This window comes from Cebus imitator, unplaced genomic scaffold (genome assembly GCF_001604975.1).
Source record: "Cebus imitator isolate Cc_AM_T3 unplaced genomic scaffold, Cebus_imitator-1.0 Scaffold217, whole genome shotgun sequence".
Taxonomy (NCBI): Eukaryota; Metazoa; Chordata; class Mammalia; order Primates; family Cebidae; genus Cebus; species Cebus imitator.
The window spans coordinates 2,524,782-2,552,673 of record NW_016107532.1 but is presented as its reverse complement, the minus strand read 5'-3'; the positions used below and the strand labels follow the sequence as shown (position 1 = coordinate 2,552,673).

The following is a 27,892-nucleotide window of genomic DNA, read 5'->3' as shown; positions in this document are numbered from 1 at the left end:
TTCATCCCACAGCACATTCCTCTGACTGGGCAAGAATGTGTGTTTCACAGGCTGCCCTTGGACCACCTGGCTGCTTCCCCTCTGGACAGCCTGGGCTGAGTCCCCCTTCCTGGATTTAAGCCAAATGGGGGGAAGGGCTTCCCAGCCACAGGGCTGCTGCCAAGTGCCCACCTCCAGAAGCCGCTGATGAGACAGCCAACATAACTGGGGCAGAGCCAGGTTCCAGCTTCCCTCTAAAGTTATCCACCATGGGTGGATCTGCCAAGCACACGTGGCCCCTGAGCCTGATGGGAGGAAAACTGTGTAATCTACTTGGGAAAAGAAGCCAGTGCCCGATTGTTCACAGCATTAAATAGGCCATGTTCAAAGGGTTCTTACCTGTTCATTAAAGCAGGCCTCCCAGGACTCTGACCCGACAGGGTTTCTTCCCCAGCAGGTGGGAGCCCTCCACACTGCCCCCTCTCCTCTGCTCTCCTTTTGCAGGGATTTGAGGCACTCTGACCAGGATGCGGTACTCATGCATTTGTTCTGTGCATGTGTGGGGAAGGTATAGGGCCGGTTTTTGCATTTCTTTAGCCTGCTTGACTCCCCCCAGCTCAGCCCCCACCTGAAGGCCTGTGGTGACCAGGGCTGGTGGGTGGGCTGGTTCCACTCCCACATCTCCAACCAGGAAAGACCCTGAAGGCATCTACCTGCCCCGTGAATGAGAGAGTGAGCCACAGGACGTTGACACCTCAGACACAGCAAGCACACGCCTGCTCCTGGGCTCTTGCACTTGCAGTTGCCTCTGCCAAGAACACTCCCCCGCCACCCCCCCGCGTTCTCACCCTTGCTTCCTTTCAGTCTCTGCCTAAATGGTAGCACTTTAGAAGCCACTACCCTTGACAAGATAGCACCCTCGTCAGCCTTTATCTCTTCGCACTACTTAGTTTTTTCTCCATAGTATTTCTCACTGGTTAACAGAAACGTGTGTGTGAGTGTGAGCGCATGTGTTTGCTGTCTCCCCACTAGAATATAAGCACCATGAGGACAGGACATTATTTTATTCAATATTACATCCCAAGCCCCTTCAACATTTCTTAGGTAGTCAGTAAATAACAGCTGCCTCTTGATATCCATGGGGACTGGTTCCAGAACTCCCCATGGCTATCAAAACGCAGGGATGAGCAAGTCACTGATAGAAAATGGAGTAGTAGTTGCATATAACCTATGCACAACCTCCTGGATACTTTAAATCATCTCTAGATTATTTCTAATACCTAATACAATGTAAATGTCATGTAAACATAAATAGTTGATACACTGTCCTGTTTAGGGAATAACGACAAGAAAAACGTCTGTAGTGTTCAGTACACTTTTCCCCAAAACTTGTGGCTATGGAGAACCAACGGTACTTGTTAAAGAGCAAAGTCACTATTCCTTAACTGACCAGGAGAGGCACTGCGGGACAGGGAACTGTCCGGAGGCGTTGGCTCCTAACAGCACCTCTGCCTTTGTGCAGCTGGCTGGTAAATTGGCTTGGCTATTTGCAAGGTTGACTTACTCTGGACCAAATTGCTCCTCATCCCAGGACTATGACATCTGGGTGGGAAAATACCTCCGCCTATTGGGAGCAGAAGAGGTCAGGTTTTTTGGCATTGGGACCTGGAGGGAGGGGACACTGGCCCAAGAATCAGAGTCCTACAGGTACTTGAGGTCCTTACAGCCACCAAGTTGAGTGACACAGAACTGATTTCCTGCTTCTCCCATTCCCAACTAGGGGCTAGACACCCTGTCCCCAGCATCCGTTAAATGATCTTTCTGTGTGCCTCTCCCCTGACTCTCTGCCTGCCTCTCCCTATTTCTTCCTTAGTGTCTTCTTCTCCCTCTTCTTTCCTCTCTCTCTCCACCTCTCTCCTGGCCCACTTGGCCTCCCACCTCCCTCCTCCTCCATCTGTTTTCTCCTCCTCAGTGTAGTCGGGTGGCTTAAATGAGTGGCATGAATTGCATCATGCAAAGCACCCTTCGCAGTGCCTGGTATATATTATAGTAGTGTCCAACAAATGCTCCTCCTCAAGTCCTATGCACCATTTCCCTTCTGAGGCCTTATCTCTACCGGATCCCAGGGATCTCTACTGTCCTCCTCCCCTGACCCTGTGTCTGCAGGACGGCCCTCTGAAATCTAGCGTGGGAGCTAGAGCTCCCACACCCCGAGGCAGAGCACGTTGTGGGAAGGCACTGAGCCCACAAGGCAGTCCTGGGCCGGGAAGTCCAATGGACAGTGCCTACTGGCCAGGAGTGTGGCGCCTGAGGCCCTGTCCTGCTGCCTCTTCCCTGCCCTTGGCCTCTAGGTCCCCTCCCTTCTTCCTCTACCCTTCCTTTGCTCCTCTCTTCTCTCCCGGCCTCTCCCTCCTCCATCTGCTCCCAAAAACACGTGGCCAACCCCTAGTGCACCTCTTGCAGGTGTTTCCGCGGGGAGCCGGATCGCCGCTCCTGATTGGCCCTCGAGCTTATGACGACGCCCTGTATGGCCACGCCCCCTTCCCGCCCCCCGCCCCTCCAGCCCTAGACCCAGGCGGTCTTGCTGACCTTTCACTCGGGGAAGGGGGGACTTTTTCTCCTCGCCCCTTTTCATTTGGCTTCTCTCCGTTCTTGCAGCCTCTCCCCTCCTTTCTTCCCGTCTCACACTGACTTTCAATTCCTTCCAGGATTTTCTGGGCCCTTAACGTAAAGGTCGCGTCCGCTGCTGTGTCTCCAGCGCCCCCTCCACGCATCCTTATGAGCCGCGGGGTCCAGGAGGGAGGGGGAGGCGCGGTGCTGCTGGGGAGCCGGAGTCACCGAGACTGGGCACAGCTCTAGGCTCGAGAGGCAGCTGCCCAGATCGGTGCCAGCTGTGCAGCTGTGGGCAGCGCCCTGAGCTGGCATCAAAAGGCGAGCATTGAAAATCCACTCCCGCCTCAGTATCTTTGGGTACTGATTGTCTTGGAATAAGCCATTTGACCGCTTTGGACTCAGTTTTCTTATCTGTAAAACAGAGAGAATTAACACCCACGGTGGCATGGGAGGTAGCTGGGCACCGTACCATGGAGGAGGGGCAAATGGCTTCTGACCAGCCCACCCCTTGAGGGTCTCCACATGCCAGGCCAGCTGTGGACAGGGTCAGGCCTTTGGTGAGAGCCCTTAGAGCTCCCAGCAGAGGCCGGTGCAGGTCCTCCAGGCCGGGAGGCTCATCCTGAGTGGCCCACTTCTGCCTTGGCTCTGGCCTGGTCCTGGCTGCGACTGGTGCCCAGTCCTTCCCTGCCCTTGGTGCCTTCCAAAAGCAGATCTGGGGGACTGGCAGGGGAAAGGAAGAAGGGAGGGCAGGTGCCAAACTGACAGAGAGGGTGTGTTCTGTACATTCATTCCATATGTGCCACACGGAGCATCCCGTTTAAGCCTAGCTCACTAGATTCTGTGGATGAATGGGTGAGGAGTGAATGAGCAAGCTAGGAAGGTACAATGGTGCCATTAAATAAGGTGGCATATGTCATCCGCCTGACATTGCACGTGGTCAGCCCTCAGCAAACGCTGCTCCCTTCCTGCTGCCCCCTTAACCGTCCCTCACCCTCTGTGATTGACTCACACTGTGGTGTAATGGAAAGAGCACTAGATTTAGAGTCCAAAATACCTGCCTATGAGTCTTGGTTCTTTCACCCATTGACCTGTGACCTTGGAAAAGTCACCTAACTTCCCTGGGCCTCAATTTGTTCATCTATAAAAAGGAAATAATGACATTGCCGGATGTATGAAGATCAAACAAAATAGATGAAGAAGAACTTTGAAACATCAGGGCATGGCTCCTAATACGCTCCTCCCCTCTCCACAGCCACATGCCCCCACTCTACCCCCATCCCCTGGCTCAGCAGTGTCAGCAGGATCCAGGACAGGTTAAAAAACCAACCTGGCACGCCCTTGCCACGGATGGCCCTGCTTTGTCACCTCAGCTTCCACCGCTGCTCTGTGATGACATTCACAGACTCTGCTGTGGCCTAGCACCTGGGCTTGGCCCTCTCCAGCCGACTGGCCCGAAGTCACCTCGTGTCCATTAAGCCCCAATCCAGATTTCTTTCTCTTTCAATTAAGCCACTTGGCCTGAAGGCCTCTGCCCCTTGAGTCCTGATTTGCACAAATGCCCTATGAATAGCTTTGATTAGAAAGGAAAGCCAGCATTTGGTACAAGTGCTGCTCGGCACTGCCCTGAGTCCAGCAGGGAAAGGCAGCCAATTTAACCCAGCGCTGCTTCCTGAGAGATTGGGGACAAGCTAATTTGGGGAGGAGATGGCAGGCAGGCCCCAGCCAGCGCTTGGCAGCTGCTAAGGCCTCAGCCCAAGCCTGAAGAGGCTGCCCCAACCCACACGCGTTCATGGTTCATGGCCCTCTCTGGCTTGTCTGTCCACTCTTGTACCAATTCTAGGTTATTAACCTGGGGACCCTGGGGCTCAAAAGGACTGGTGTGCCAGCCTCACTCAGAGGGAGGCACTAAAAGGCAGAGAAAGAAGGGGCAGCCTCAGGGGGATGATAGGACTGTGCTAGCCCCCACCTCTTGGAGGCCATATCCCCCTCCCCTCCTGAAGTGTCACTGGGGCCTCAACTCTGCCCCAACATCATACATCATACACCTCTCCTCTCTCCTTGTCTCTGTCTCTCTCTCTCTCCCCCACCCCCTCCAAAAAGCAAATATTTAGAAGGGGACTTTGACATCCTCTTTCTGGTTCGGGTTTTTATATCTCCTTGAGTCACAGACCCCTTTGAGGATCTAATGAAAGCCATGGGCCCCTTTCCCTGTTAACATGAATGTATACACAATATTTTCATTACGTTCAAGGTCTCTGGGAACTGTTGAGGTTTCTAGTGGGCTGAGATTAAGAATTTCTGATCCGGTTCAACCACTATTTTGTTATAGAGGAAGATAATACACTAAGGCTCAGAGAGGGCAAATGACTCGCCTACAGTCACACAGCACATTAGTGGCACAGCCCATTCTGAAGCTGTTGGGCCAGACTCTCAGCTCAGTGCCCTTTCCACCCCCCCCCAGTTGGCATCTCCCTCGTTTCCCCTCCATAGCTCACTTCTCCATCAGTCCTGTCTTAGGGCCCGGCACAGAACAAAGTACACACGATGTATGGTCAGTCAGCATGGTTAGCGGGCCAGCTGGAGGAAGGGCCAGCTTCATTTAGCTGGTTCTTCCTGGCAGGGCCAGGGTAGAGGGTTTGATTGCAGAGACATGTGAAGGGCTGGATCAGTGGTTGGTTGGGCCTATTCCAGAGTGTTCCTGTGACATTTCGGAGCTCCAGGCTGTCACCCTGTGAGGGGCCAAAAGAAGTGTCCTCAGGCTACAGAGCAGGGGACCTGAAGCATGCCCAGGCTTCCTCTAAATGCCAGGACCTTCACTTTTAACACCACCTCCAGCCATCTCTGTTCCTCCTCTGCTCTGGAACCCATGCTGGCTCCCTAGTACCATAGCCTCAGATTCAGATTTCTTCCCCTGATGTCTCCTCTGCATAGGATGAGCTCATTTCTGCACTGAGGTCTTTGCTGTCATCCTGTCCCTAGTTGGTGTGTGAATGGGAACCATTGGGGAGGTGGGCAGGACTCTGGAACGTACTCTACCTGCCTGGGACCTTGGCCGGGGATCTTGCTGTGCCTCACCAGCCGTCTCTGTCCCCAGGACTGCAGTGCAACGCATCCGTGGACCTCATTGGCACCTGCTGGCCCCGCAGCCCCGCAGGGCAGCTAGTGGTTCGGCCCTGCCCTGCCTTTTTCTACGGTGTCCGCTACAACACCACAAGTAAGGAAGAAGTTGGAGGGTGGGCCATCTGCTGGGAGGTGGGACAGGATGGGGAGAGCTTGGAGGTGGGGGAAGTGAGGATGATGATGACAGTAACAGTAATACCTCTTGTGGGGATAGCCCCCATTTTCCAGAGGTCAGCGCTGTATTCTCCTGGGTGTCCTGTTCTCATTACTGGTGATCCTCACGAGACCCCTGCAAGACACTGTCACGCCTTCCATAAGGCCCCCGGGGCTCAGGGAGGTTAGGGAGCTTGCCCCGTCACCAGCTGGTGAAGGGTGAAAATGGAATTTGCATCCACGTCTGTCTGGCACTTTCTTCTGCCGTTAAACTTCACGTTAGCCTGTTTGAGCCTACCGTAATACCATGAGGCAGGGCAGAAGTCATCAGAGCCCCAGCTGTGTGGATAAGAGCCCTGAGTCGAGAGGTTCTGAGGCTACCCCAGGCCCTCCAGCAAGGAGGCAGGGGACGCAGAGTTTTAGACGCACAGGCAGAGGCTCGACTCCGTAGGTGGGGTGGGGACAGGATGGGATGGACCCAGGGTCCATCGGATACTTGATCCTCATGTAAACACCTGGCTCCCCGGAGGCCTGGAACCCCCACGGCCAGGCTTTGCAGCTCCCTGCTATTCCACTTGCCACTCTCAGAATTAATTTGCTCTCCCCTGTCAATGACTCAGGTCCCTGCTTATCAAGAGAGCAACAGCTGTGGGCCAGGGGCCCTAACCTACCCAAGGGGAGGGTGGGGTCCAGATCACTGCAATTGGGGCCCCCTGTGTACACCCTTGGATCCTGGTGGTCTTGAACTCAGAACACCAAGAGGGCACAGGGTGACCACAGACACCATGTAGTTTACTCCAAGACTCACTGTGTGACCGCCCAGCACATTTTTTACCCTTGTGGCCCTCCAGCCCCTCATCTGCAGATGGAGAGGGCTGGATGGCTTGGCTTCTAAGATGTCTTCCAGCTCAAAACTCCAAATTCTTCTCCTGCCCTCTTTCCTCTACCAGATGGATTAAGGGGGTTAAGGTTGGGGGCTACCTTAAAGGAGTGGGGAGACCCAGCCAGGGAGTGACTCCCCAGGGAGTGACCTGGGAGGCCAGGGCAGGGCAGGAGGCTGGGGCAGCCAGATCAAGCAGCCACATGTGTCTGTACCATGTCCTGGCCAGGGGAGGGACCCGGGAGAGGGAGAAGAGACACTGGGAGCGGCATGGGGACCCAGGGGAGGAGGTGCAGAAAGGAAGAAGAGGAGAAGGGCCTCTTGGCCAGGTCAGTCCAAGGGGTGCACAGTTGGCCAGCCCCCAATATAGTCAGGCCCATTTTATAATAAAGAAATTGGGGCACAGAGAGGCTAATAACCTATCAGAGGTCACAGAGCCTGGAGACAGGGTCACAACCCAGAGATGAGAGCTCTCATGATGCTGGGGACTGAGTCCTTCCAGAGCCCCTAGGAAGGAGGCATCATCTGTGCATGAGAGGGACTTCCGGGAGGAGGCATCAGTTCCCATCATTTCCACTGCCAGAGTGATTCTTGCGTCTGGCCCTTCCTGCCCTCATTCCCCAGTGCCACCACCCAGCCTCAGGTTTCAGATCTGAGTCAGTCACTCCCTCACTTGAAATCCATCCTTCTGTGGCCTCTAAGGTCAAGCCCAAGCTCCTGGGTGGGGCCTGCCAAGCACTCTGTGGTCATGGCCCTGTCGCCCTTTGCAGCCAGCCCTGGTCACCCGCCATGAGCTCCCTCTACTCCCGTTCCAAAGGCTTACTTGACATGCCCCAAATAAGCATTTTAACCTCAGGGCCTGGGCGCACACTTCTCCACTTGCCAGTCTTGCCTGAAGTGGCAGCCAGGAGTCCTAGCTTCTCATTCCCGCTGCATCTGCAGCTGGCTAAGGAGCCCTTATATAGGCCCCCTCCGGGCCTCAGATTCTCCACCTGCAGAATGGGTGGGAGGGTTGGGTGTGGTACTCTCTAGGCTCCCCCACGCTTCCCTCTGTGATCCCAGGAAAGAGCTGGGGTGATGGCCCCTTGACATGGGGGGGTCTGTCAGTGTCTGTCAGGGCAGGGCTGGAAGACCCCTTTCCAGGTGCCCCTGACGCCAGATGAGGCGGAGCACGCCCAGGCAATCAGTTGCAAGTGGGTGCCCAGAGCTGCACCTCATCATTAGGCACTAATTAATCCATTTACTGATGAGTTGCTGCCAGGACTTCTAGGCCTTCTCCTTAATGCCCTCCCTCCTGCTGCATCTGATCTTCAAAGGGATGGGAAGCATTTCCAAAAATATCCATTTTCCCGTGATTCTTCGGGAGGACTGCTCAGCTCAGCAATTAAAGACAAGGAGGTCGCATCTTCCCTGGCAACCGCTCCCCGCTTGTTGGGCCTGCTTGCTTTCGGATCAGCTCCTTTCTCCCCATCAAAGCCTGCTCCCTCTGGGTGGCACGGCCTTGGGCAGGACTCCTGGCTCTCCCCCACATGCCAAGGGGGTAAGGGTGTCGAGCAAAGGGGGCACCTTCCACAACTCTTTGATGGGGACAAGTGACACGTTCTGAGTCTCGTGTAAGGTTATATAAATATAGCTCCAAGACAATAATAATAAAAATAACAGCCAACATCACATGCCAGGTGCAGTTCCAGGCACCTTGTGCATGTTAACTAAAAATACTCAACTCTTGAAGTAGGAGCCACAATTCAGACGTCTAACTTACAGAGGAGGACGCGGACATGTTTCGGGATATGCCCAAGGTCACGCAGTTAGTAGAAGGTAGTGCCAGGATTTGACCCTAGGCTGCCCGGGTCCAGGGCCCACACTTAGCACTACTCCATGCTGCCTCTTAACTCAAGAACCACCCATCTCGTACCACTGTCCCAGGCCCCTTCCAACCAGATCTCTGTCCCCAAGCCACCTTCCTTGGAGGTATTTCGGAGGAACCTCTGGTCCCGGGACTTCCCAGCCATGGCAGAGACGATGGTTCCCCTGGTTCCTCGCCTCCGCCTCCCCTCAGGCCTCTGTGAAAACTCAGCGGCTGAGCCTCAGCCCTCCGGTAACTCATCCCTCATTTGGCAATTAAGAGAAAGTCAGCAGCCTCTTCACCAACTCTGCTCAAAGGCCCAAGGCTCCCCGAGACTTCGGTCCACTGACACGGAAGAGCTTTAAAAATCCATTTAGTTGCTGCAGTTGAACACCTCCTCAGCAGAGGGACCAGGGAGGGGAGTGGAGCCAGAGAGGAGAGGCCACATCTACCTTTCAGCCCTGGAGGCCAGGACAGGCTCCCTGTCATCACCTTCTTGCCCGGATGCTGACAGCAGAGAGGCGTCTCCCAGGCTAGATGGTCCCTTGGGGATCAGCCAGTCTAGCTCCTCCTTTTATAAATGAGAAGGGAGGTTCCCGAGGTCACTCATGCAGCACAGCAGCAGCTGAGCTGGCCCCAGGGCCGCAGCCTCTAGACCCTCACAGGGTTCTGCCCCGTGGGGCTCTAAACTCAAGCACCCAGACTTTGGCAGCTTGGAAGCCACAGGAAGGCCTGAGGTAAGGGAGGCTCCAGTGGCAATGCTCAGGGCTTCATTTCTCTGCCAAGCAGTTCTGCCTGGAGTCAGAGCCAGAATTAACTCAAGGAAGCATGTTTAGAGCTACTGATGCCAGAGCCGGGTACAGGGTGGGGTGGGGCGACCTCTGCCAGCAGACAAGATGAGATGGAATTTAGAACTCGCTCTGTCCCTTCCCAGCTGGGTTTCCGGACCCCGGAGCTCAAGCCTGGTAGGCAGGAAGGAGGGTGAGGAACATGTTGGGCAGCTTTGCCCATCCCAGGACCCTAAAGCCTGGGTGTCAGTTCAGCTCACAGGGCTCCTCCCCATCTCCTTAGAAGGTGACAGGTTCTGGGCCGCTGTCCAGGCTGGTGGCTGCATGAACCCCCATATGTCTCCTGCCTTCTTCCTTGAGTGACATGGGCCTGGCTAGGAGCAGCTGTGGCAGACTTGAGTGACGAGATCTCCTCACACATACCTGTCATCTGTCATTTTTTGTCGAAAAGACCTCCACCATGGATGTTCTCCCCGACACAACCTTCCAACAGAGGCCCACTGTGGGGAAGTACTGTCCTGGGGACCTTCCCAAGACCTGCCCCGTGAACTTTGAGCCCCCATGGGCAACACAGCCAGTAAGGACCTCCCACGGCCACATCTATCAGATGGCTCGACCATGAGAAGCCCGTCATGTCACCTGCCACGTGAGCTGTCACCGCATACCCTTCCACCACTCATGCCCAGCCTCGTGAGAATTGCCTCATGAGGTCTCACCATTTTTTGCTGTCTTACAAGATTCCCAAATAGGAGATTTCTCAGGAAAGCACCTACCTGGTCATCTGCCACCACATAAGGACTTGCAAGGAAACAGCCCAGGGAGCTGGACAAGCCTGTCCCCAGGCCAATGCTGTGGGCAAGATAGTGCCAGCTTGGGTGGGCAGAGCCATGGCCCACAGGTGGGAATCAGGGGAGCCACCAACCCCTGCTGGAGGCCAATGAGTAGAAAGAGGGAGGAAGGGCCAGGCACGGTGGCTCACACCTGTAAACCAAGCACTTTGGGAGGCCAAGGCAGGCAGATCACCTGAGGTCAGGAGTTCAAGACCAGCCTGACCAACATGGAGAAACCCCATCTGTACTAAAAATATAAAAATTAGCTGGGCGTGGTGGTGCATGCCTATAATCCCAGCCACTCGGGAGGCTGAGGCAGTAGAATCAGTTGTGGTGAGCCGAGATTGCACCATTGCACTCCAGCCTGAGCAACAAGAGCAAAACTCTGTCTCAAAAAAAAAAAAAAAAAAAAAAAAAAAAAAAAAAAAAAAAAAAAAAAAAAGCATCAGGAAGATGGGGGCGGGGTGAGGAAGTTCCTTTCCGAAGCTTCACTCCACACAGCCCCCACCCAGCAGGTGCGTGTGCTGGCCTATATGGATGCAGAGAAGGCTGGCCATCTACAGATCCCCCTATTCATCCATCTGGGCCACGATGGTCAGACAGGGGCCCGGACTGCTCTGCCATCGCTGCTTCTCTCTTCCTTTTCCAGACAATGGCTACCGGGAGTGCCTGGCCAACGGCAGCTGGGCCGCCCGCGTGAATTACTCCGAGTGCCAGGAGATCCTCAATGAGGAGGTGAGGCTGAGCCAAGCGAGGCTGCCCATATGGAGGAGGGTCCAGGGTCTCTGGCAGAGTTTTGTGCCTGCTACTTGGAGTCAGGGAGCCAGAGGCTAATGTCAAGGCCCTGTCGTAGCGAAGCCGACTGGGGAGCTGGAGCCATTGGCTTGGAAATGGCCCATGAGCCATTGAGAGCGAGCTGGGCCAGTCGGGCACTGGGCAGGCTCTGATGGCGATGAGACGGGTCCTTGTTCCTTCCTTCTCCTTGTGCTCATTGGGCAGCTGCTTGCACTGGGCATGGGACTGTCCTGGGGGTGCAAAGGGAGGCCAGACTCGGTCACAGGAGTCCCGCCCTTTTCCACCACTTGAGCCTGAGCAATACATCCAGTTCCAGCCATGGGGCTGTATGGGAACCGGGGACGGGGCGTAGGCAGCAGTGCAGGTCAAAAAAGCCCTTGGAAAATCTTTTAAAATGTTAAATGTTTTTGAGTAGATGTTGCTTACACGGAATTCAGAAGGTACAAATGGGAATATAGTGTCCCCTCCCACCCCGTCCCCAGCCACTGGATTCCCTGCCAGAGGCAACTGTTTTGCCAACTTCACTAATGTTCTTCCAGAGACATTCTCTGCATATACGAGTAATTATATATAGGTATTCTTTTTTGTTTTTACCTGAATGTTGCATATTAGTCTACGCCTTGCTTTCTTCATATAATCATCTGTCTTGGAGATGGTTCCACATCAGTACATAAAGAGCATCTTCATTCTTTCTGCATTTGCATAATATCACAAAATACACCATAATTTATTTTAACCAGTCTTTATTCCTAGTCTTCGATTATTACAAATGGTGCTGCAATGAATAATCTTTGAAGGTTGACATTTGGCAGAGACACAAATATGTCTGTCCTGAAGCTGCTGCTGCCCTCAGCCTCGTCCACTCCCTCTCCTTTCCCACCCGACGCTTTCTCCCTGGGTGCTGAGGAAGGCAGGGGTCAAAGGGCAGAAGAGGGGACACCCCAGGCTGTTTGAGGACCCGGACTTCTGAGTGTGGAAGAGAAACACCAATCTAGGCAGCCACAAGAACCCATCACCTAAAGATCAGAGCTGGAAGGGACCTTGGAGACTCTTCCTCCCATGTTGAGGTTCCCAGACCTGCCTGGTTATAAGAATCACCCAGAGGCAGATCACCTGAGGTCAGGAGTTGGAGACCAGCCTGGCCAACATGGTGAAATCTCGTCTCTACTAAAAATACAGAATTAGCCGGGTGTGGTGGTGGGTGCCTGTAACCCCAGCTACTCAGGAGGCTGAGGCAGGAGAATCGCTGGAACCTGGGAGGCGGAGGTTGTAGTGAGCCCAGATCATGCCACTGCACTCCAGCCTAGGAGACAGAGCAAGACTCTGTCAAAAAAAAAGAAAAAAGAAATCGTCCCAGGGCACTTGCCCAAATACAGGCTCCAGGGCCACACCCAACACCTAAGAAACACACTGTCCAAGGAGGACCTGGGAATCCGTGTCTTTAATGAGTGCCCCCGGGGAGCCTTCTGATGGGGCAAAAGCCAGAAACTCTAATCTAGTGTAACCTGTTCACATTACAGAAGAGGAGACTGGGGACCAGAAAAGGGGAATGAGTAACACAAGGTCATGTGGCCACAGTGGGTCAGAGCCTAGAACCCGGGGCTTTGAAGCTCAGGCTCTGCTTTGCCCACTGCCGGGTATCTGGCGTGAAACAAAGTTAACAGAGAAAGAATCACTTTCCTCCACCTGTAGCTCCCACCCCAGCCCGCACGCTTTGGTTAGCCCCACTCGTGGCTTCCTGGCCTCAAGTCACTGAGCTAACTCCGGACTCTGCTATCTCTTTCCAGAAGCTGCAGATAGGTCAGTGCCTAGCGTAAACGAATGATGAGTTCTTCCATGGTGCTGCTCTGGCAGGGCAGGGGCTGCCTGGATCTCAGATCCCATAGGCCAGACCCTTGGGTGGCACTCAAGGCTGGGGTGGGTTGGTTGGGCCCCTGATGATCTGACCTGAGCAGAGAAAGTCTGCAGCTTGCTAAGACCCCACACAGAAAGTCCACCTGGAAAGCCCTGGGATTGGGAGGAGGGCTCCTCCTGGACCGGGGGAAGGAAGTGGAGTTCCAGTTTAGGAGACTTAGTTGGCCTTGGCTGGGGGACGGGAGTGGGCAAGACCGTTCAGGGATGTGGGACCCATAGCCTGGCACACAGTAGAGGAGGTGGGAGGATAGGAAAGCGAGTCAGTGCTGTCAGCGGCTCAGGACCATACACCATGCCAGAAAGAGGTGGCGGGGAGGAGGCCCGTCTGTCACCGCTGGTCCCGGCCTCACACCCGGCACTCCACCCTCCTGAGGATCAGAGTGGGGTCTTCGTGGGTCACCCGTCTCTCCTGCTCTCATGTAAGCCCCCTTCTTTCAGTTGGCTGATGGAGACACTCAGCAGCCCCCGTTTTCCCCAACACCCTTCAGAGGCCCAAGGGCAGTAGGTTAGCCACCCTCAGCCTGCCCTGCAACACCCACCCCTGCCAGGACAGGGGTCTCTCCCTCTCTCCAGCAGCAGGGTTAGGACCAGGAAGAGGGTGAGGAGCCCGCTCTCATCAGCCCCTCTTTGCATTGCAGTGGGAACAGCATGGACCTTCGGGGTTGGGTTTCAATGGGAACCTGCTGCGTGACCTGAGCAGGCTACTTAACCTCACCAAGTTCCCTAATATGACAGCCAGGAATTCAGATCTCTGCCTCCTGGAGATGGGAGGGTGGTGTTTGCCTGTCTTGGTGTATGGGGGATGTTCCATTCACCTGCTGCCCCCCATCCCTCATCTCCTCTGTGAGGTCAGGGAAGGTCCTAGTGTATACTTGGGGGAGAGACCCGCCCCCACCAGCCCACCACTGCCTGGCTCTGCCACCTCTTTCCCCAGCAGCCCCTGCTGGCCTGGTGCCTAGCACGCTGAGTAATCAATTAATTTAATTAGTGAAAATGCCATCCCCTTCTGCCAGCCCCCAGCCTCGCCAGACCCCTCCCGGAACTGCAGGGAAAAGTATCCAATGAATTGAGTGGCAGGTTTCTCAGCTCTGGACTTGGACTAAGCCCTAATTAAGCTCCAGCGCCCTGGGGGATTGCAGATAATGGATTCACAGAAGTCTGCCTGTGAAATGGGACTTGCGAGGGCACCCCAAGGCCAGACACCGCAGGAGATCTGCCCAAAGCCGGCACCACCAGGGACAGGCCCCCAGCTGGGGAGCCTGTTGCATGCATGGCTAGCCCAGGGATGGCACTGAGCCCCCAGTACCGCCCTACACGTCCCCCCACCCAGTATCAGCACCTTCCCCCTCCACTATGTTCTCTCCCTTCCCTACCGTCCGACTCTCCCCCTCCCTGGCACTTGCACACGCCCCATCCCCTTTCCCCACGCTCTGCTGAGCACAGGAGCCGGGGCTCAGGCACAGCCTGGGAGACCACACCTTGGTGGGACATGAAACGGATTCTGGGGTCTGGGTTTGTGGGCCAAGGTTCACTGCTCACCGTGTGGGGAGAGGCAAGCGGTGGTTGGACCAGGGCTTCTGAACTGTGCAGGTGCTTTTTCCTGAAACAAAGCTCCGATTCTGCGGGCCTGGGGTAGGCCATACCGCCACTCTCCTCGCCGTCACTGCCAGCGTCTCCACGTGCCATTGCTGGGCCAGGGCCCTTCGAGAGTCGAGGGGCTGGAGTGAGTAGCTCTGGGGCAAGAGGAGTAGCTCTGGAAGCCTCGGTGGAGAGGAGGTGCCAGAATGGAGGGAGCACCCGGGGGAACTTGGAAGGGAGGTCTCACTGCTACTGTCCCAGTGAGGCATCAGGACGGGTCTGGCACTGCAGCGCCTGGGACGAGGTGGTGTCCTGCAGAGAGTCCAGGGCACTAATTGCTTATTCAATTCGGGTCACTGAGGGTACAGCGGAGTGGGCTCTGCGGAGTGCCATGCTGTGCCACCCTCCTTAGGGTGGGGTGCCTGCTGGTCTTAGGTCTCCAGACTGGATGGAGATGGAGTGCTGGTCAGGGCCCCAGGGGTGGCTGTGTCCTTTGGACATCCCAGCTGCTTTGCTGTCATTGTGGCCGTCGGTCAGGGTGTCACTGGCTGTCCCTGGGGGTGCTGCTGACTCTCCAGGCGTCACTGGCCACCTCTCAGGGTGTTCCTGGGAGTCTCTCAAGGCCTTGCTGTCTCTTTAGATAATGCCGGCCAGAGCTCTGGTTGTTACTGGAGATTTCTCAGTGTCACTGGCTTCTGTCTGGGTGTCGCAGGATGTATGTCTCAGGGTATCGGCAGCCATCTATCAGGCTGTCTCTCCAGCTGTCTTCTCAGGCTGCTTCTCAGGTTGCGTCATGCTGATGTGGCCGATGAGAGACAGGGCTTGAACCCGGCCCAGGGAGTCGCGCAGAGTCTTCGTCCCCCAGGAGTGGTTTGGCCGATTCTCCCTCTCAGGCTCTGTGGAGAGAAGCCCTCGTGGGCACCATCCTCCTGACGAGAGGTCCCCTGAGGCTCCTGGGCCCAGAATGGAGCAAGACCGACCCAGAGGGTGCCTCTGCTTTCAATTCCTGCTTGTCCTCCAAGAAATGTCCCAGGGGGCTGGGTGCAATGGCGCACACCTGTAATCCCCACACTTTGGGAGACAGAGGCGGGCGGATTGCCTGAGCAGGAGTGTGAGACCAGCCTGGGCAACATGGTGAAACCCCATCTCTACCAAAAATACAGAAATTAAGCCAGGCGTGGTAGCGCATGCGTGTGATTCCAGCTGCTCGGGAGGCTGAGGCAGGAGAATCACTTGAACCCAGGAGGCAGAGGCTGCAGTAAGCCAAGATCCCACCACTCCAGCCTGGCTGACAGAGCGAGACTCCATTCCCCTCCCCCAAAAAAAGAAATGTCCCAGGGAAACAGGGAAAAGAGAGATTTCAACACCAGGCAGACTCAGGTTCTAGATACATGGCGTGGCCAAGTATTCAGCCTCTTCCGCGGGAAAAACGGGGATGAGAGGGGCAGTCTCCAAGGGCAGCTGTGGGAAAGAAAAGCAGTGGTGTCTGCAGAACTCCTGGCACAGGGCTCATCATATAGCAGGTGCTTAATAGATGACTCCTCCCCACTCCATCCCCAAGGGCTTGGTGTGGCCTGACTCAGGAGTGAGGTAGGGCCCTGGCAGGTGACAGTGAAGGGTCTCCCTGCATGCTGTTCTCATCCCGCCCAGCCTGGGCCTGTGAACGAGGCTGGGTGTCGTGCCATGCTCGGCTCCACGCATGCTGTCATTACCCAGGGGCTTCTCAGCATGGATTTGTGGGAAATTTAATAAAAGGATATTAAATACCAGCTCCAGACAGCCTGTGATATGTGCATATATTCCAGAGCCTCTGGACTGGGACCTCTGCCGCCAGGCGCTTAGAGATCCTCCCCGCTTGCATGGGTGGGTGATAGGTACCCTCCCCTCGCTTCCCCTCTCTGTCTCTCTCTCTCTCCTGCCTTCGTTCACATCTCCCTGGATCCCAGCCCTTTGGAGGCTGGAGTTGCTAATGTGATTTCCTGCCATGTTCCAGGAAGCCTCTGCCTGGAAACCAGCTCCTAGAACAGTTTCTATAGGAGCCTCTGGAGCTGAGAGGTTCCCCAGTGAGGATGCCCCTTTAGAAGGGCCTTAGCGGCCTAGCAGAGTTGGGCATAGGGCCTTGGCTCCTCCTGGGATGCCTGGTAGATAGGGCTGGACTTGGTCTCTGGTTTCGTGGGTTCTGTAATTCTGACAGGAAGGCTCGTGAAGGGCCAGGAGCTCCTTGGTGGCTCTGAGAGGATGATGCGGGCCGTTGTGAGCTCACCGCTTCTGGGCGCTTGCACGTTACCCATTTCTGTGCCTCGTCATCTGTCAGCCCCGCCCCAGAGCCCGGAAATGGGGAGGAAGGGAGGTCCTGCCAGGGACCCGTCCCTTCTCAAAGCCACCTGCTTTCCAACACCCATCCCTCCTTCCTTCACTCACACACCGCTTTGGAGGTCTACTACGTATCAAGCTCTGAGTTTCCAGGCCCTGCTTGCCTCTTGGGACCTGTAAGAGCGTGGGTGGGGGCTTTGCTCTTGGGCAGGGGTCTGCAGAGAGCTGGGCATGGGGATTGGCCAGTCCCGTGTGATGGGCTGGGGACCTGGTTCAGCCTTCACATCTTGCCAGTTCACACATGCAGGCAGGAGGTGGTTTTGACATTGCTCGACCTCCAGGGCATCTGCAAAGCCTCTGTGCTGTCCACCTATAAAATAAAGCCCAGATGCCCTTCCTGCTCCCCACGGGGTTGCCCTGGCGGTTTAAGACGATGACAGATTTGAAAATCCTCTGTTAAGTGGGAAGGCTTCATCACTCTTGGAACTTAAGATTGCTGGAAAGAGGAGGGCAGTGACCTCCACCGGTATATTTAATTCATTCAGAAATAAACCGAGGAATGTGTTCCAGGCCCAGGAAAGGATCGGCTGACTCTGCACAGATCCCGCTGGGCCAGGGATGGGGAAGGCCCTGGGAAGTGAGTTATGGAGCCTAAAGAGACTTTTCTGTGGTTTCTGCTGATTTCTAAGCAGCTGCCTGGCCCCTCGTCGCTCACAGGAGCAGGCTGCGTAGCAGCAGGAGGGGTTTAGGGGTGCCGAGAAGATGGTGACTCGGTTCAGAAATGGGTGGAGAAAAGAAATCCCAGGAGAACGGTGTCTCTGCAGCCGAGAGGTCCATCTGGTGTTCCGACCGGCGGAAGCATGGGCAGATGCGGGTGTGAGGGCACCCCTGTGAGCTGGCCATGTGCACTTGTGCGCATGGAGGGAAGTCCGTGTGGAGTGGGGAATCCTGCGTGATGTGGAGATTCAATTCAACACAACACGCAGTAGTGAACAGAGCACAGGATTCAGGGACAGACAGAGCGTCAAACTGGATGGCTTTGCTCTGACGTGAAGCGTGACCAGCAGCAGGCACTCAGGAAGTGGAGGGTGGCCCTTGAGATCATGCCCGACTCCATCCCAGTCACCCCCAGGCGATGTCCTCACACAGTGGCTCACACCCAGTGGGCGCAAGGGCTGAGCTGTGCAGGAGCCTCACCTCTGCCCCTCTCTCCTGCTCCAGAAAAAGAGCAAGGTGCACTACCACGTTGCAGTCATCATCAACTACCTGGGCCACTGTATCTCCCTGTTGGCCCTCCTGGTGGCCTTTGTCCTCTTTCTGCGGCTCAGGTGAGAAGACCCCAGCAGTGCCTCCTCCTGTCCTCAGGCCCTAGAGCAGGAGCAGGGTGGAGAAGTGAGAGACAGGAGCAGCTCTGGGTCGGGTGGGGGTTTCTGGGAGGGGTTGCAGGGGCTGGCTTATCCAGGATGCTCAGATCTCTGGGAACCTCTGGCAGAGTCACTCTTCCCCCTCCCCAATAGCTGCTAGAATGGTGGGGAGGGACAAAGTTGGTCTTGTGTCACCCACTCCCAGGCCAGGCTGCTCCCACTGGGGTGACCAGGCAGATGGAGCCCTAGAGGTGGAGGCTCCATGGAGTGGTGCCCCCTTTTCAGGTTCAAAGGTGCCTGGGCCCCAGCACTACTGCCAAGGATGCAGGTGGCAGAGCTGGGGATGGGGACTGGTGGGATCAGGAGCTGAGCATCAGGGCTGGAGGTTGGGAGGAGGGCTAACCCCTGTGACTGTCCGTCCTGGAATGGCAGGGAGTGGAAGGCACCCCCAGGGGAAGCAGGCATCCCCAGGAAGCCAGCTGCCCTGGTCCATGGAGCACAGGCTGCATGACAGGCTTTGCGTGGGGCTTACATCTGGGTGGGCTGCAGGCAGGAAGGGCTCCATGGGGCATCAGGAGAGCCTTGCTGCCACCTCCCTGTGTCACTTGGACAGTCGGCCTCACCCTGTGCCTCAGTTTCCTCATGTACACCTCTGGGCGAGGGTGATGCAGACAGCCTGCCCCTCATCCTCTCTCCTGTCACTCCGTCACCTGCCTGCCCTGCTGTGCCAGGAGCATCCGGTGCCTGAGAAACATTATCCACTGGAACCTCATCTCCGCCTTCATCCTGCGCAACGCCACCTGGTTCGTGGTCCAGCTCACCATGAGCCCCGAGGTCCAGCAGAGCAACGTGGTATGTCCTGGCAGGGGCGTGGGGAGCAGGCCCGGCTAAGCCCAGGTCAGAGGTGGGCCTGCCCTGCAGAGGAAGGGCCCACAGAACAGGAGTGGGACCCCAGGTGTGCCCCGTCCTGCCCGGGGGAGGCCCAGGTCCAGGGCTTGGTGCTGCCCCAGCCCCCATCATCATCTCCGGTTGGGGGTGGGGTGGCAGGTCTGGTGCAGGTTGGTGACAGCTGCCTACAACTACTTCCACGTGACCAACTTCTTCTGGATGTTCGGTGAGGGCTGCTACCTGCACACAGCCGTCGTGCTCACTTACTCCACCGAGCGGCTGCGAAAGTGGGTGTTCATCTGCATCGGCTGGGGTGAGCTGCGCAGCAACCCCCCTCAAGGCCTGGGCAGTGACGGCCGCCGGGCCGCCCTCCCTCGCCCAGACTCAGGCCAGCGGGCTGGGGGGCCTGAGGGATACAGGCCTTGTTCAGGTGGTGGGGTGCGTGTCATAGCCCTCTGCTCCTCTTGGGGGTGGTGGGCAGTAGGAGCACCTTGAAGAAGGCTTGTGAGTTTGAGATCCACCCTGGGTAGCCCCAGGGCCCCTGGAGCCTGGGCTGCACTGGGGTCCTCCAGGCCTGCGCCTCCTAGCCCCCGATGAGGGCTCTGTAACAGCCCATCTCTCCCCCAGGTGTGCCCTTTCCCATCATTGTGGCCTGGGCCATTGGGAAGCTGTACTACGACAATGAGAAGTAAGTCACCTCCTTTCACTTCCTGACCCCAAAGTTTAGGCTCCCAGCCCAGCTTGGTGACAGTCCCCAAGGGCCTTGGGCCATGCCGGCTTTCCTGTCAGGACCATGGTTTTCTGCATCTATAAAGGGAGGGATTTGTGGGCTGGACTCAATCAGAGGGTCCCTGCCTGTGCTCTGCCTAGGTGGGGCTGGACAGGCAGGACCCAGCCTCCTCTGTCTGCTTCACGGTAAGCAGCCTGGAGCCAGACTGCCCAGGTTCATAATCATGGCTCCATCATTAAATAGCTGTGTGACCTTGCACTGATTACTGTGGTGTGCCTCAGTTTCCTCATCTGTAAAATGGAAGTGCTATTGCCTCAAAGGGCTATTGTGGGGTGATATGAGTTAATCTGTGTTAAGCATTTAGAATAGTTCCTGGCACATAGAGCAAATGATGTATGAATGTGTTCTATTTGTATTAAGATGTCTTAATAAAAGATTTCTGCGAATTTAATAGAAATGGACCCAGATAATCTCAGAGGCTCCTTCCAGCTCTGAAGTTCTCTGGTTCCTTGTGAAACGGACTCAGATGTTTTCAATTGTGCCTGAAAACTTGATTTCTGCTGCAGTGGTTCTCAATCTTGCTCACATTAAAATCACCTGGGATGCTTCAAAAAGGGCCAGTGCCCAGGTTCCGCCCCCAGAGAGTTGGGCGTAATTGGTCTGGGGTGTGGCCTGCCACCCAGAATTCTTGAAAACTGCCCAGGTGATTCTAAGGTGCAGCTAAAATTGAAAACCACTGAGAGAGAGGGGGGCAGAAAAGATGGACATGGATAGCAGTGGAGCCCCAGGATCTTCTTTGCCAAACAAAGTGTTTCCAGGAACCTGTCTGACCTGGAGTCCAAGTGGCCTCCATCACAGTGACAAGCCCTCTCCTCCCCCATGGAGAGAACCACTGGGCTGGATGAGGAGCCTGGAAGATTATCTTGCATGTTTATGAGGGTGACTCCCTCCTGACTCAGGCCCGGCTGGCTCTCACTGCATTTGCACAGCCAGAAAGGTGGGGGCCCAGCCTGGATGGAAGGCCTGGGTCCCAGAGCAGGAGCACTGTAAATCCCGAGTGGCGGTGCCCGCAGATGTGTGCGAGTACAGGAGGTGGTGGGGAAACTGGTTTCAAAAAATGCTTGGGGCCAGGTAAGGTGGCTCACGCCTATAATCCCAACAGTTTGGGAGGCCAAGCGGGCAGATCACTTGAGGTCAGGAGTTCCAGACCAGCCTTGTCAACATGGTGAAACCCCACATCTACTTAAAAAAAAAAAATGCATAAATTAGCAGGGTGTGCTGTTGCGTGCCTGTAGTCCCCCAGCTACTCGGGAGGCTGAGGTAGAAGAATCTCTTGAACTCAGGAGGCAGAGGTTACAGTGAGCTGAGACTACACCACTACACTCCAACTTGGGCAACAGAGTGAGACTCCACAAATCTCAAAAAACAAAGCAAAACAAAAACGGTTTGAGCTAAAAGAGAAAGGGGGTCTGAGCGGCTCTGAAGCTCCACCTGGTGGTGAGAATTCAACACTGCAACAGAGAGGATCTGGGACTGGACTGGCCCTCAGAAGCTGTGTTTGGCTGGCATGGTGTTTTCTGAAAACTTCATTTTGTAGCCAATCTTTAAAAGTCCCAAGGTTTTATATACATATCTCAATTTCTGGCTTTTGAGATCTAGCCACTGGGGGTTCATACCCACGAGGACTTACGGGCTTCCAGTTTGTCTGGTCCCCAGGCCTCCCTGGAGCTTGCTGGAGGGACTCTCGGGAAAAAGCAAAGCGATTACCTCCTGCAGCAGGTGGAAGCTGTGCACGTGTTCCTCTCAAGGTCGTTTAGGCTGCGATTAGACAGATTCAGGCCGAGATTGTGAACTGCTGGGTGCCCACTGGGTGACAGGTGTGGTGCCACTCCCACCAGCAGCCCCCCAGAGGCCATGCTGGGCCTCAGCCACAGCTAGGGGACTGTGAGAGGGAGCTGAAGATGCAGGCTGTGTGGGGCCGATGCCCATTCCCGGCCACTCAGTCTTTCCCACTGTCCCCCTCCTGCCCCGGTGCTTGCTTCCAACTTTGCATGTCATCACAGAGGATGCTGTCCATTCTGCAGATGGGACAACTGAGGCATGGCAGTGGAATCAAGTGACTTGACCTTCTGCCAGGGTTGGAATGTCTACCTCCTGGCCTCCAGCCCCAGTCCTGTCCTGGCCAAGCACTGTCCCTCCCCATGCCACTGAGGCGGACGCAAATGACCCCTCCTCCCTTTTCCTCTGTGGCCTTCTAGGTGCTGGTTTGGCAAAAGGCCTGGGGTGTACACCGACTACATCTACCAGGGCCCCATGATCTTGGTCCTGCTGGTAAGAACCTGGGTAGGGGTGGGAAACAGAGCCCAGTGGGGAGGGGCAATCAGTGCTAACTGTGAACAGAAAGGACCCCTCTGCCTAGAGGTGGGGGCCATGCAAATAGGGGGCATGGGCTGGGGATGTGCAGGTGCTCATGAGGAGGAGGGAGAACAGCAGGAGCACTGAGGCAAGAGTTGAGAAGGCTGCGTTCCAGCCTCTTGCACACTCCGGCCCACTGGTGTGCTCAACTTGCAGATCAATTTCATCTTCCTTTTCAACATTGTCCGCATCCTCATGACCAAGCTCCGGGCGTCCACCACATCTGAGACCATTCAGTACAGGTAACTGGGTACCATCTCCCCCAGGCCTGGCAGTTCTTCCTGATGAAACCCTGCTCCCCATGCCTCTCACATGCCAGAGGCCTGCCACTCCCTCCCCTGACCCGGCTCTGTCCTGGGGTGGGCTGTGACTCCGAGCCTCCCCACCTGCCCCACCCCAGGAAGGCTGTGAAGGCCACTCTGGTGCTGCTGCCCCTCCTGGGCATCACCTACATGCTGTTCTTCGTCAATCCCGGGGAGGATGAGGTATCCCGGGTCGTCTTCATCTACTTCAACTCCTTCCTGGAGTCCTTCCAGGTACAGCCCTGGAGGGCCACACTGGTGACTCCTTGGGTGGGGATTCTCCCAAGCAGAGGCCTGGAGGGCAGGAGGCCAGGGAGAAGCAAGGGGCAGCCCAGAGGCTGGGTGGGCGACACCTGCAGGCAGGCTTTGACGCCTCCTCTCTCCTCCCCAGGGCTTCTTTGTGTCTGTGTTCTACTGTTTCCTCAACAGTGAGGTGAGGACCACGGGGACCTGCCTTGGGGCTCAGGGTGGCGAAGCCTGTTGGAGCCGGAGATTTTCTAGAGCCTTCTGCTCCCCTCCCAGGGCTGGCTCTCTTTTCCCTGCTCCTCCTAGGGGGATGCTTCTGGGAGCCCCAGGCTGGCCCCTCCCACCTGTCCACTCCCACAAGACAGCCCCTCCTTTGCTCTCAGAGACAGCTGGCATCGGTCCCAAAGCCAGGGCTCCAGCCTCCTTGATGAGCCTGTGAGAACCAGGAAGTGCGGAGCCCTGGGCAGCGGATGCGTGTGGGTTGAGGGTAGGGAGCCTTCAGGGCAAAGGCCATATGGCGCCTTCGTGTGAGTTGGAAAAGGAAACCCCTTCCCCAGTGCACTTTAGAAACCTGTTCCGACAAACGTGCATAGCAGCCGTGTTAAGGGTGTGAGTGTTGCCCCTCCTGAGGACCTCCGTGTACTCAGCTCACCTGCACAGCTGCCTGTGACAGCCCAGAGGAGGGGGGGATCCTGAGCCCCAGGCTGATGTTGTGCTCTTCCCTGTGCCCACAGGTCCGCTCTGCCATCCGGAAGAGGTGGCACCGGTGGCAGGACAAGCACTCAATCCGTGCCCGGGTAGCCCGCGCCATGTCCATCCCCACCTCCCCCACCCGAGTCAGCTTTCACAGCATCAAGCAGTCCACGGCAGTCTGAGCTGGCAGGCTGCGGAGCAGCCCCCCAAGAGCTGCGGCTGGGGGCATGACAACCAGGCTCCTGGACCGCCCTGTCTGTGGAGGCGACCTGTTAGATCTCATGCCCACTACCCCAGGAGCAGCTGGCACTGACGGCCTGGGGGTTCCACTCTCCCCCTGCAGCTGTGCAGCACTCTAGCTCATGAGTGGAAAGTCATCTACAGGACTGTGTCGGGCCCAGGGCCTCTGGCTTCCCTGCCCAATCCTCCCTGGAGAAGGGACATGGGAATGAATGGACATGTGGCGCTGGACACCCACAGCAGCACGCATGTCCCTCCAAGGCTGTCTTCTCCCAGAGCACAAGAAGACCAGCCTACAGGGGCCTGGGGCTGCCCTCGGCATCTGTGGGCAGGCTGTTCGCTGCCCCAGGGCATCATGGGCAACTCATGACAGCCTCTGACTCACCATGATGATGCCTCTGAACCTCGGCAATGCCTTCTGACACCACTGGGAACCAAGGGCCCTTGCTCAGGAACCCTGGAGATAGAAGTCAGGTGTCATCGTCAGACATGGGGCCACAGCACTAGAGTCACCCTCCAGGCCTCCAGAGCCTCACTGGCACTGTGGCACTGCCACCAGCAATGCCCTGCCTCACTGCCTTCACCCTGAACATTTACTACCCTGCAGGCCAGGCCAGCTTCCCCTCACTTAACCCTCACCCCACAACCATCACCCCCTGCCCCTGGGTTTCCTCTTTTGTGAGTAGATGGGGGCTGAAAGGGTCAGAGTGGCCTGTGAGCAAGAGCCAGGCATGTCTGAGCCCTGGCTTCTGGGCCAGAGCTTGTGGCCCCGGATGGCCTCTGGGGCAGGACCACTAGCTAAGCAAGCGAGGAGAAGGCCCTTGCCCGAGTGGCTCTTGGGACAGCATGCTGCTTACACTCCAGGTGTGACTGGCCCAGCACCCACTGAGCTGCCCATGTCCGGAGGGACTGGACAGCCAGAGCAGGGTTCGGGGGGCACTAGAAGATGAGGGTGTCGGCTGTGAGGTGGGTGGCTGGTATAAATAATATTTATCTTTTCAACCAGCGTTTGTGAAGCCTGGACTCCATGGGGGCTGGATGGAGAGGGTGTGTCACAGAAGTGGGGCCATTTCCCACCTTCCAGGGGCTGCTGTGTTGCTGGGAAACCTGCCCCACTCTAACCCCAGCACGCATGGTGCCAGAAGAGCCCCCGAAGGCTGGGAGGAGGGTGAGGGCAGGAGGGAGCGCTTCGAGGAGCAGGTGGCTCTGGCCAGGGCCCGCTTAGTTAGGGACAGCTCACTGTGAGGAGGTGAATTGGAGGGAGAGGAGGGATAGCATGGGTGAGGGGAAGGAATAGCTGGAACAAAGGACACGAGTGTGTCCCAGCCCCAGGCAGGAGCTGAGCTGAGAAGCGGGAAGTGGAGTTAGGACGCTGGACGCTGGACAGGCCATGAACGTAGCTGTCTCCACTTGCACCCCACAAGAGGCCATGCCCGAGACCCTGATCTTTCTTGTGTGAACTTGAGGGAAGGGGAATACAGGGAGAGCGACAGGGAGTGAAGCCAGGCAAGGAAGGCAGGGCAAAGGTGGGGGCTGAAGGCAGACACAGTGGCCTGTGAGCAAGAGCCAGGTATGCCCCAGACCCTGCCAGTGCTGCTCTGAGGTGGGTGGCACACTCCTGGGCTCCCCTTGCCTGCCTGCTTCAGTGCCCCCAACTAGGGCAGAGCTTACAGCCCAGAGTGGCCTCTGGGGCAGGACCGACACTCCAGCACTGTTGTGGGCGCCTAGAGCTCCCTTCTGCTGGGGAAGCCCTCCTTCATCCCAGCCCAGGGGGCGAGGGAGCCGGGGTGTTTATCCACCACCTCCCATCAGCCACAGGTTGAGGGCTGCTCCCAGGGGAGCGTTCCCACATCTACAGGCCACAGAGAGTTCCAGGCACAGGAATGCGCAGGTGGGTGGAAGCCAGTGTGTGCTGTATCGGAGGGGCAGGGGGTGTGGGTGGGACACTGGAACACTAACCAGGGAGGAGGGCCCCATGGGTGGGGGGCGTGTATGCACACGTGCACCCAGGCGCACACAAGAGCTCACAGTGTGAGGATACCAGGAACAGACAGACGACACAGTGCCAAGAGCCCCAAAGCTCCTGCTGAGAGAGGGCAGGTCTCACTGGGAGGGCCTGGGCCAGAGGGTAGCTAAGGATACTCTCGAAGGCCCTGTGGAGTACTCTGCTCCACCGGTTCTCCAAGCTCTGTGCCCTGAAGTAGAGAGATGGGGCGGGGGACCCTGGGAACACCATGACAGAGGTAGGCTGGAGAGTTCCAGAGCAACTTGGGGAGGTATTGTGGGGAGCGGAGAGAACCCCAGTGAAAGGTCCTGGCTGCCTGGAGAGACCAGAAGTGACCTGAGTCTCTAGCGGCTGCAACGGAGACAGCTTCCCAACTGCCTCTCACCCAGTGAACGGGGAAAGGTGAGAAGGCAAGGCTTTCCGGAGACAACTCTGGTGGGGATGGGATGGGGGGCGCACCCGGGGTGGAGGAGTCAAAAAGGCAGGGGTTGGGGAGACGGGGAGGGGACAGCACAGACAAGGTGTGCACAAGCTCAGCCAGGCCATACCCCACTTTCCTGCATGGGCCTCTTGGTTGATCACGCTGCCAGGCACCCTCTGGGCACCTACCGTGCACTCAGCACTGTGCTGGGCGGTGGGTGAGTGGGAGGTGAACAGCCATCCCAGGGGGACCCCAGGGACCCCAAGAAAGCACAAAGCTCAGAGTCTCTGGCTGTGGAAAGCCACCAAGAGGACAGCTCCAAGACAAGGCGGGGGGTCATGGGAGAAGCTAAAGGGAACCACTGGGCAGGCAGATGGAGCCTGGGCTCCCTCCCATTCAGAGAATCTGAGGGCAGAGCAGCTGCGGGGCACACCCGGGAACATCTGAGCCTCAAAACCTGCAGCCCAGAAGCCCAGAGTTCTACCTCCCAGGGCAGACGTCTGCTCTGGGCTTCGGCCCCTTCAGAGAAGGCAGCCTGGAGACCAGGCATCTGGGCCATTCTGCTCAGATTCCGCTTGGGGTGGGGAGGCCCCTCTAGGAGTGGGCAGGATGTGGTAAGCCCACAAACACACATACAACTACACAAAGTGGGGGGAGCCACTGGGGCCTCCAAGCTGCAGTAGTAGGGAGGTCACTGGGGGCCCTCCAAGACCCAGAATACCTCATGCCAGAAAGAATTTCTCTCCCCGCCGTGCCCAAAGGCTGCGGTACCCGAATGCTGCCCCCACCTAAGCCCATTTCTCCTTGACACCCTCCCTCATGGGCACAGAACAGCAGTGGAGGAAAAGCCCTGCTCGCCTGGGTGCCGTTCCGGCCTCCCCTCCCGTTCCTTACTGTGACAACACAGCCCCTGCCCAGGGGTCCTCGGCCTCCCTTCCAGGCCTCTGTCTCTGGCCCCCTGCTACTGATGGCTCAACTGTCCTGGGACCAGGACTAGGTGTGGAGTCAGATCTGGGAAAACCATGTGTTCGGAGGGAAGAATCCACGGAATAATACCTTCACTGTGGGTGTTGTACATTACTTTGCCATCCACAGACTCCTTTATACCATTTGTCCTCCGATTCTCAGCTAGCCCACAGACGTAGTAACCCACCTATTTTGCAGCCAGAGAAACAAGCCTGGCAGCTCCCCTGAAACTGAAGGTCTGGTCCAAGTCTAAGGCTCTTTTCACCCCTCAATGAACTGAAGTCTTTGGGGCTTGGGTTCTGGGAGGCCAGAACCAATGAAAAGCCCTGTGGCAAGAGGGCAGCAAAGAGGCCTCAGGGCCTCAGCCGATCTGGGGCATGCCCCACCTGGAGATGGGACTTCTCTAAAGATGGCCTCACCATGTCCAGTAGCTGAGCCCAGCTGGGTGGGAGCAATGGGGGCTCTGTGGATCCAGCATCTCCTTCCCCAGCTACCCAACATCCTCCACTCCTTAAAATGCTGCTGAACTTCAGACAGCGAAGCCAGGGCCACCCGCAGCCATGGTGGGCCTCCCTGCACCCCACCAGGGAGAGTGCCACTGGCCTGCATCCCACGGTGATCTCAGAACCTCCTTATCCAAACTGCCAACTGACTTCAAACTCAGCTGCGCACACGTGCCTCAAACACAGAGGGGAACGCTTTCTGCAGTTTGCTAACAGCAACACTGGTCATTATTGATTGTTTACCAGGCCTCTGTGCTGCTAAGCCCCTCACGTGTTAATCTCATTGACTCTATACTGCCCTATGAGGAAG

The 27,892-nt window shown here is 56.6% G+C and overlaps 1 protein-coding gene across 3 annotated transcripts in view; it reads left to right on the top strand.

The window, feature by feature from the left end:
* The window catches only part of CRHR1 (corticotropin releasing hormone receptor 1), a 51,470-nt gene extending 26,776 nt beyond the window's left edge, over positions 1 to 24,694 (top strand). Inside the window, exons 1-12 of one of the 3 annotated variants that reach the window (XM_037745987.1) lie at positions 5,718 to 5,806; positions 9,873 to 10,025; positions 10,859 to 10,944; positions 18,031 to 18,137; positions 18,905 to 19,025; positions 19,221 to 19,374; positions 19,689 to 19,749; positions 22,050 to 22,122; positions 22,363 to 22,448; positions 22,607 to 22,742; positions 22,900 to 22,941; positions 23,489 to 24,694. In XM_037745987.1, coding sequence (XP_037601915.1) covers positions 9,941 to 10,025; positions 10,859 to 10,944; positions 18,031 to 18,137; positions 18,905 to 19,025; positions 19,221 to 19,374; positions 19,689 to 19,749; positions 22,050 to 22,122; positions 22,363 to 22,448; positions 22,607 to 22,742; positions 22,900 to 22,941; positions 23,489 to 23,629 — 1,092 coding nt within the window. In that variant the 5' untranslated portion in view covers positions 5,718 to 5,806; positions 9,873 to 9,940 and the 3' untranslated portion in view covers positions 23,630 to 24,694. Of the gene's footprint in view, positions 1 to 5,686; positions 5,807 to 9,872; positions 10,026 to 10,858; positions 10,945 to 18,030; positions 18,138 to 18,848; positions 19,026 to 19,220; positions 19,375 to 19,688; positions 19,750 to 22,049; positions 22,123 to 22,362; positions 22,449 to 22,606; positions 22,743 to 22,899; positions 22,942 to 23,488 lie in introns of those variants that run through there. The other 2 variants (XM_017549302.2, XM_017549305.2) reach the window with 2 other exon arrangements.
* The last annotated feature ends 3,198 nt before the right edge of the window (positions 24,695 to 27,892 follow it).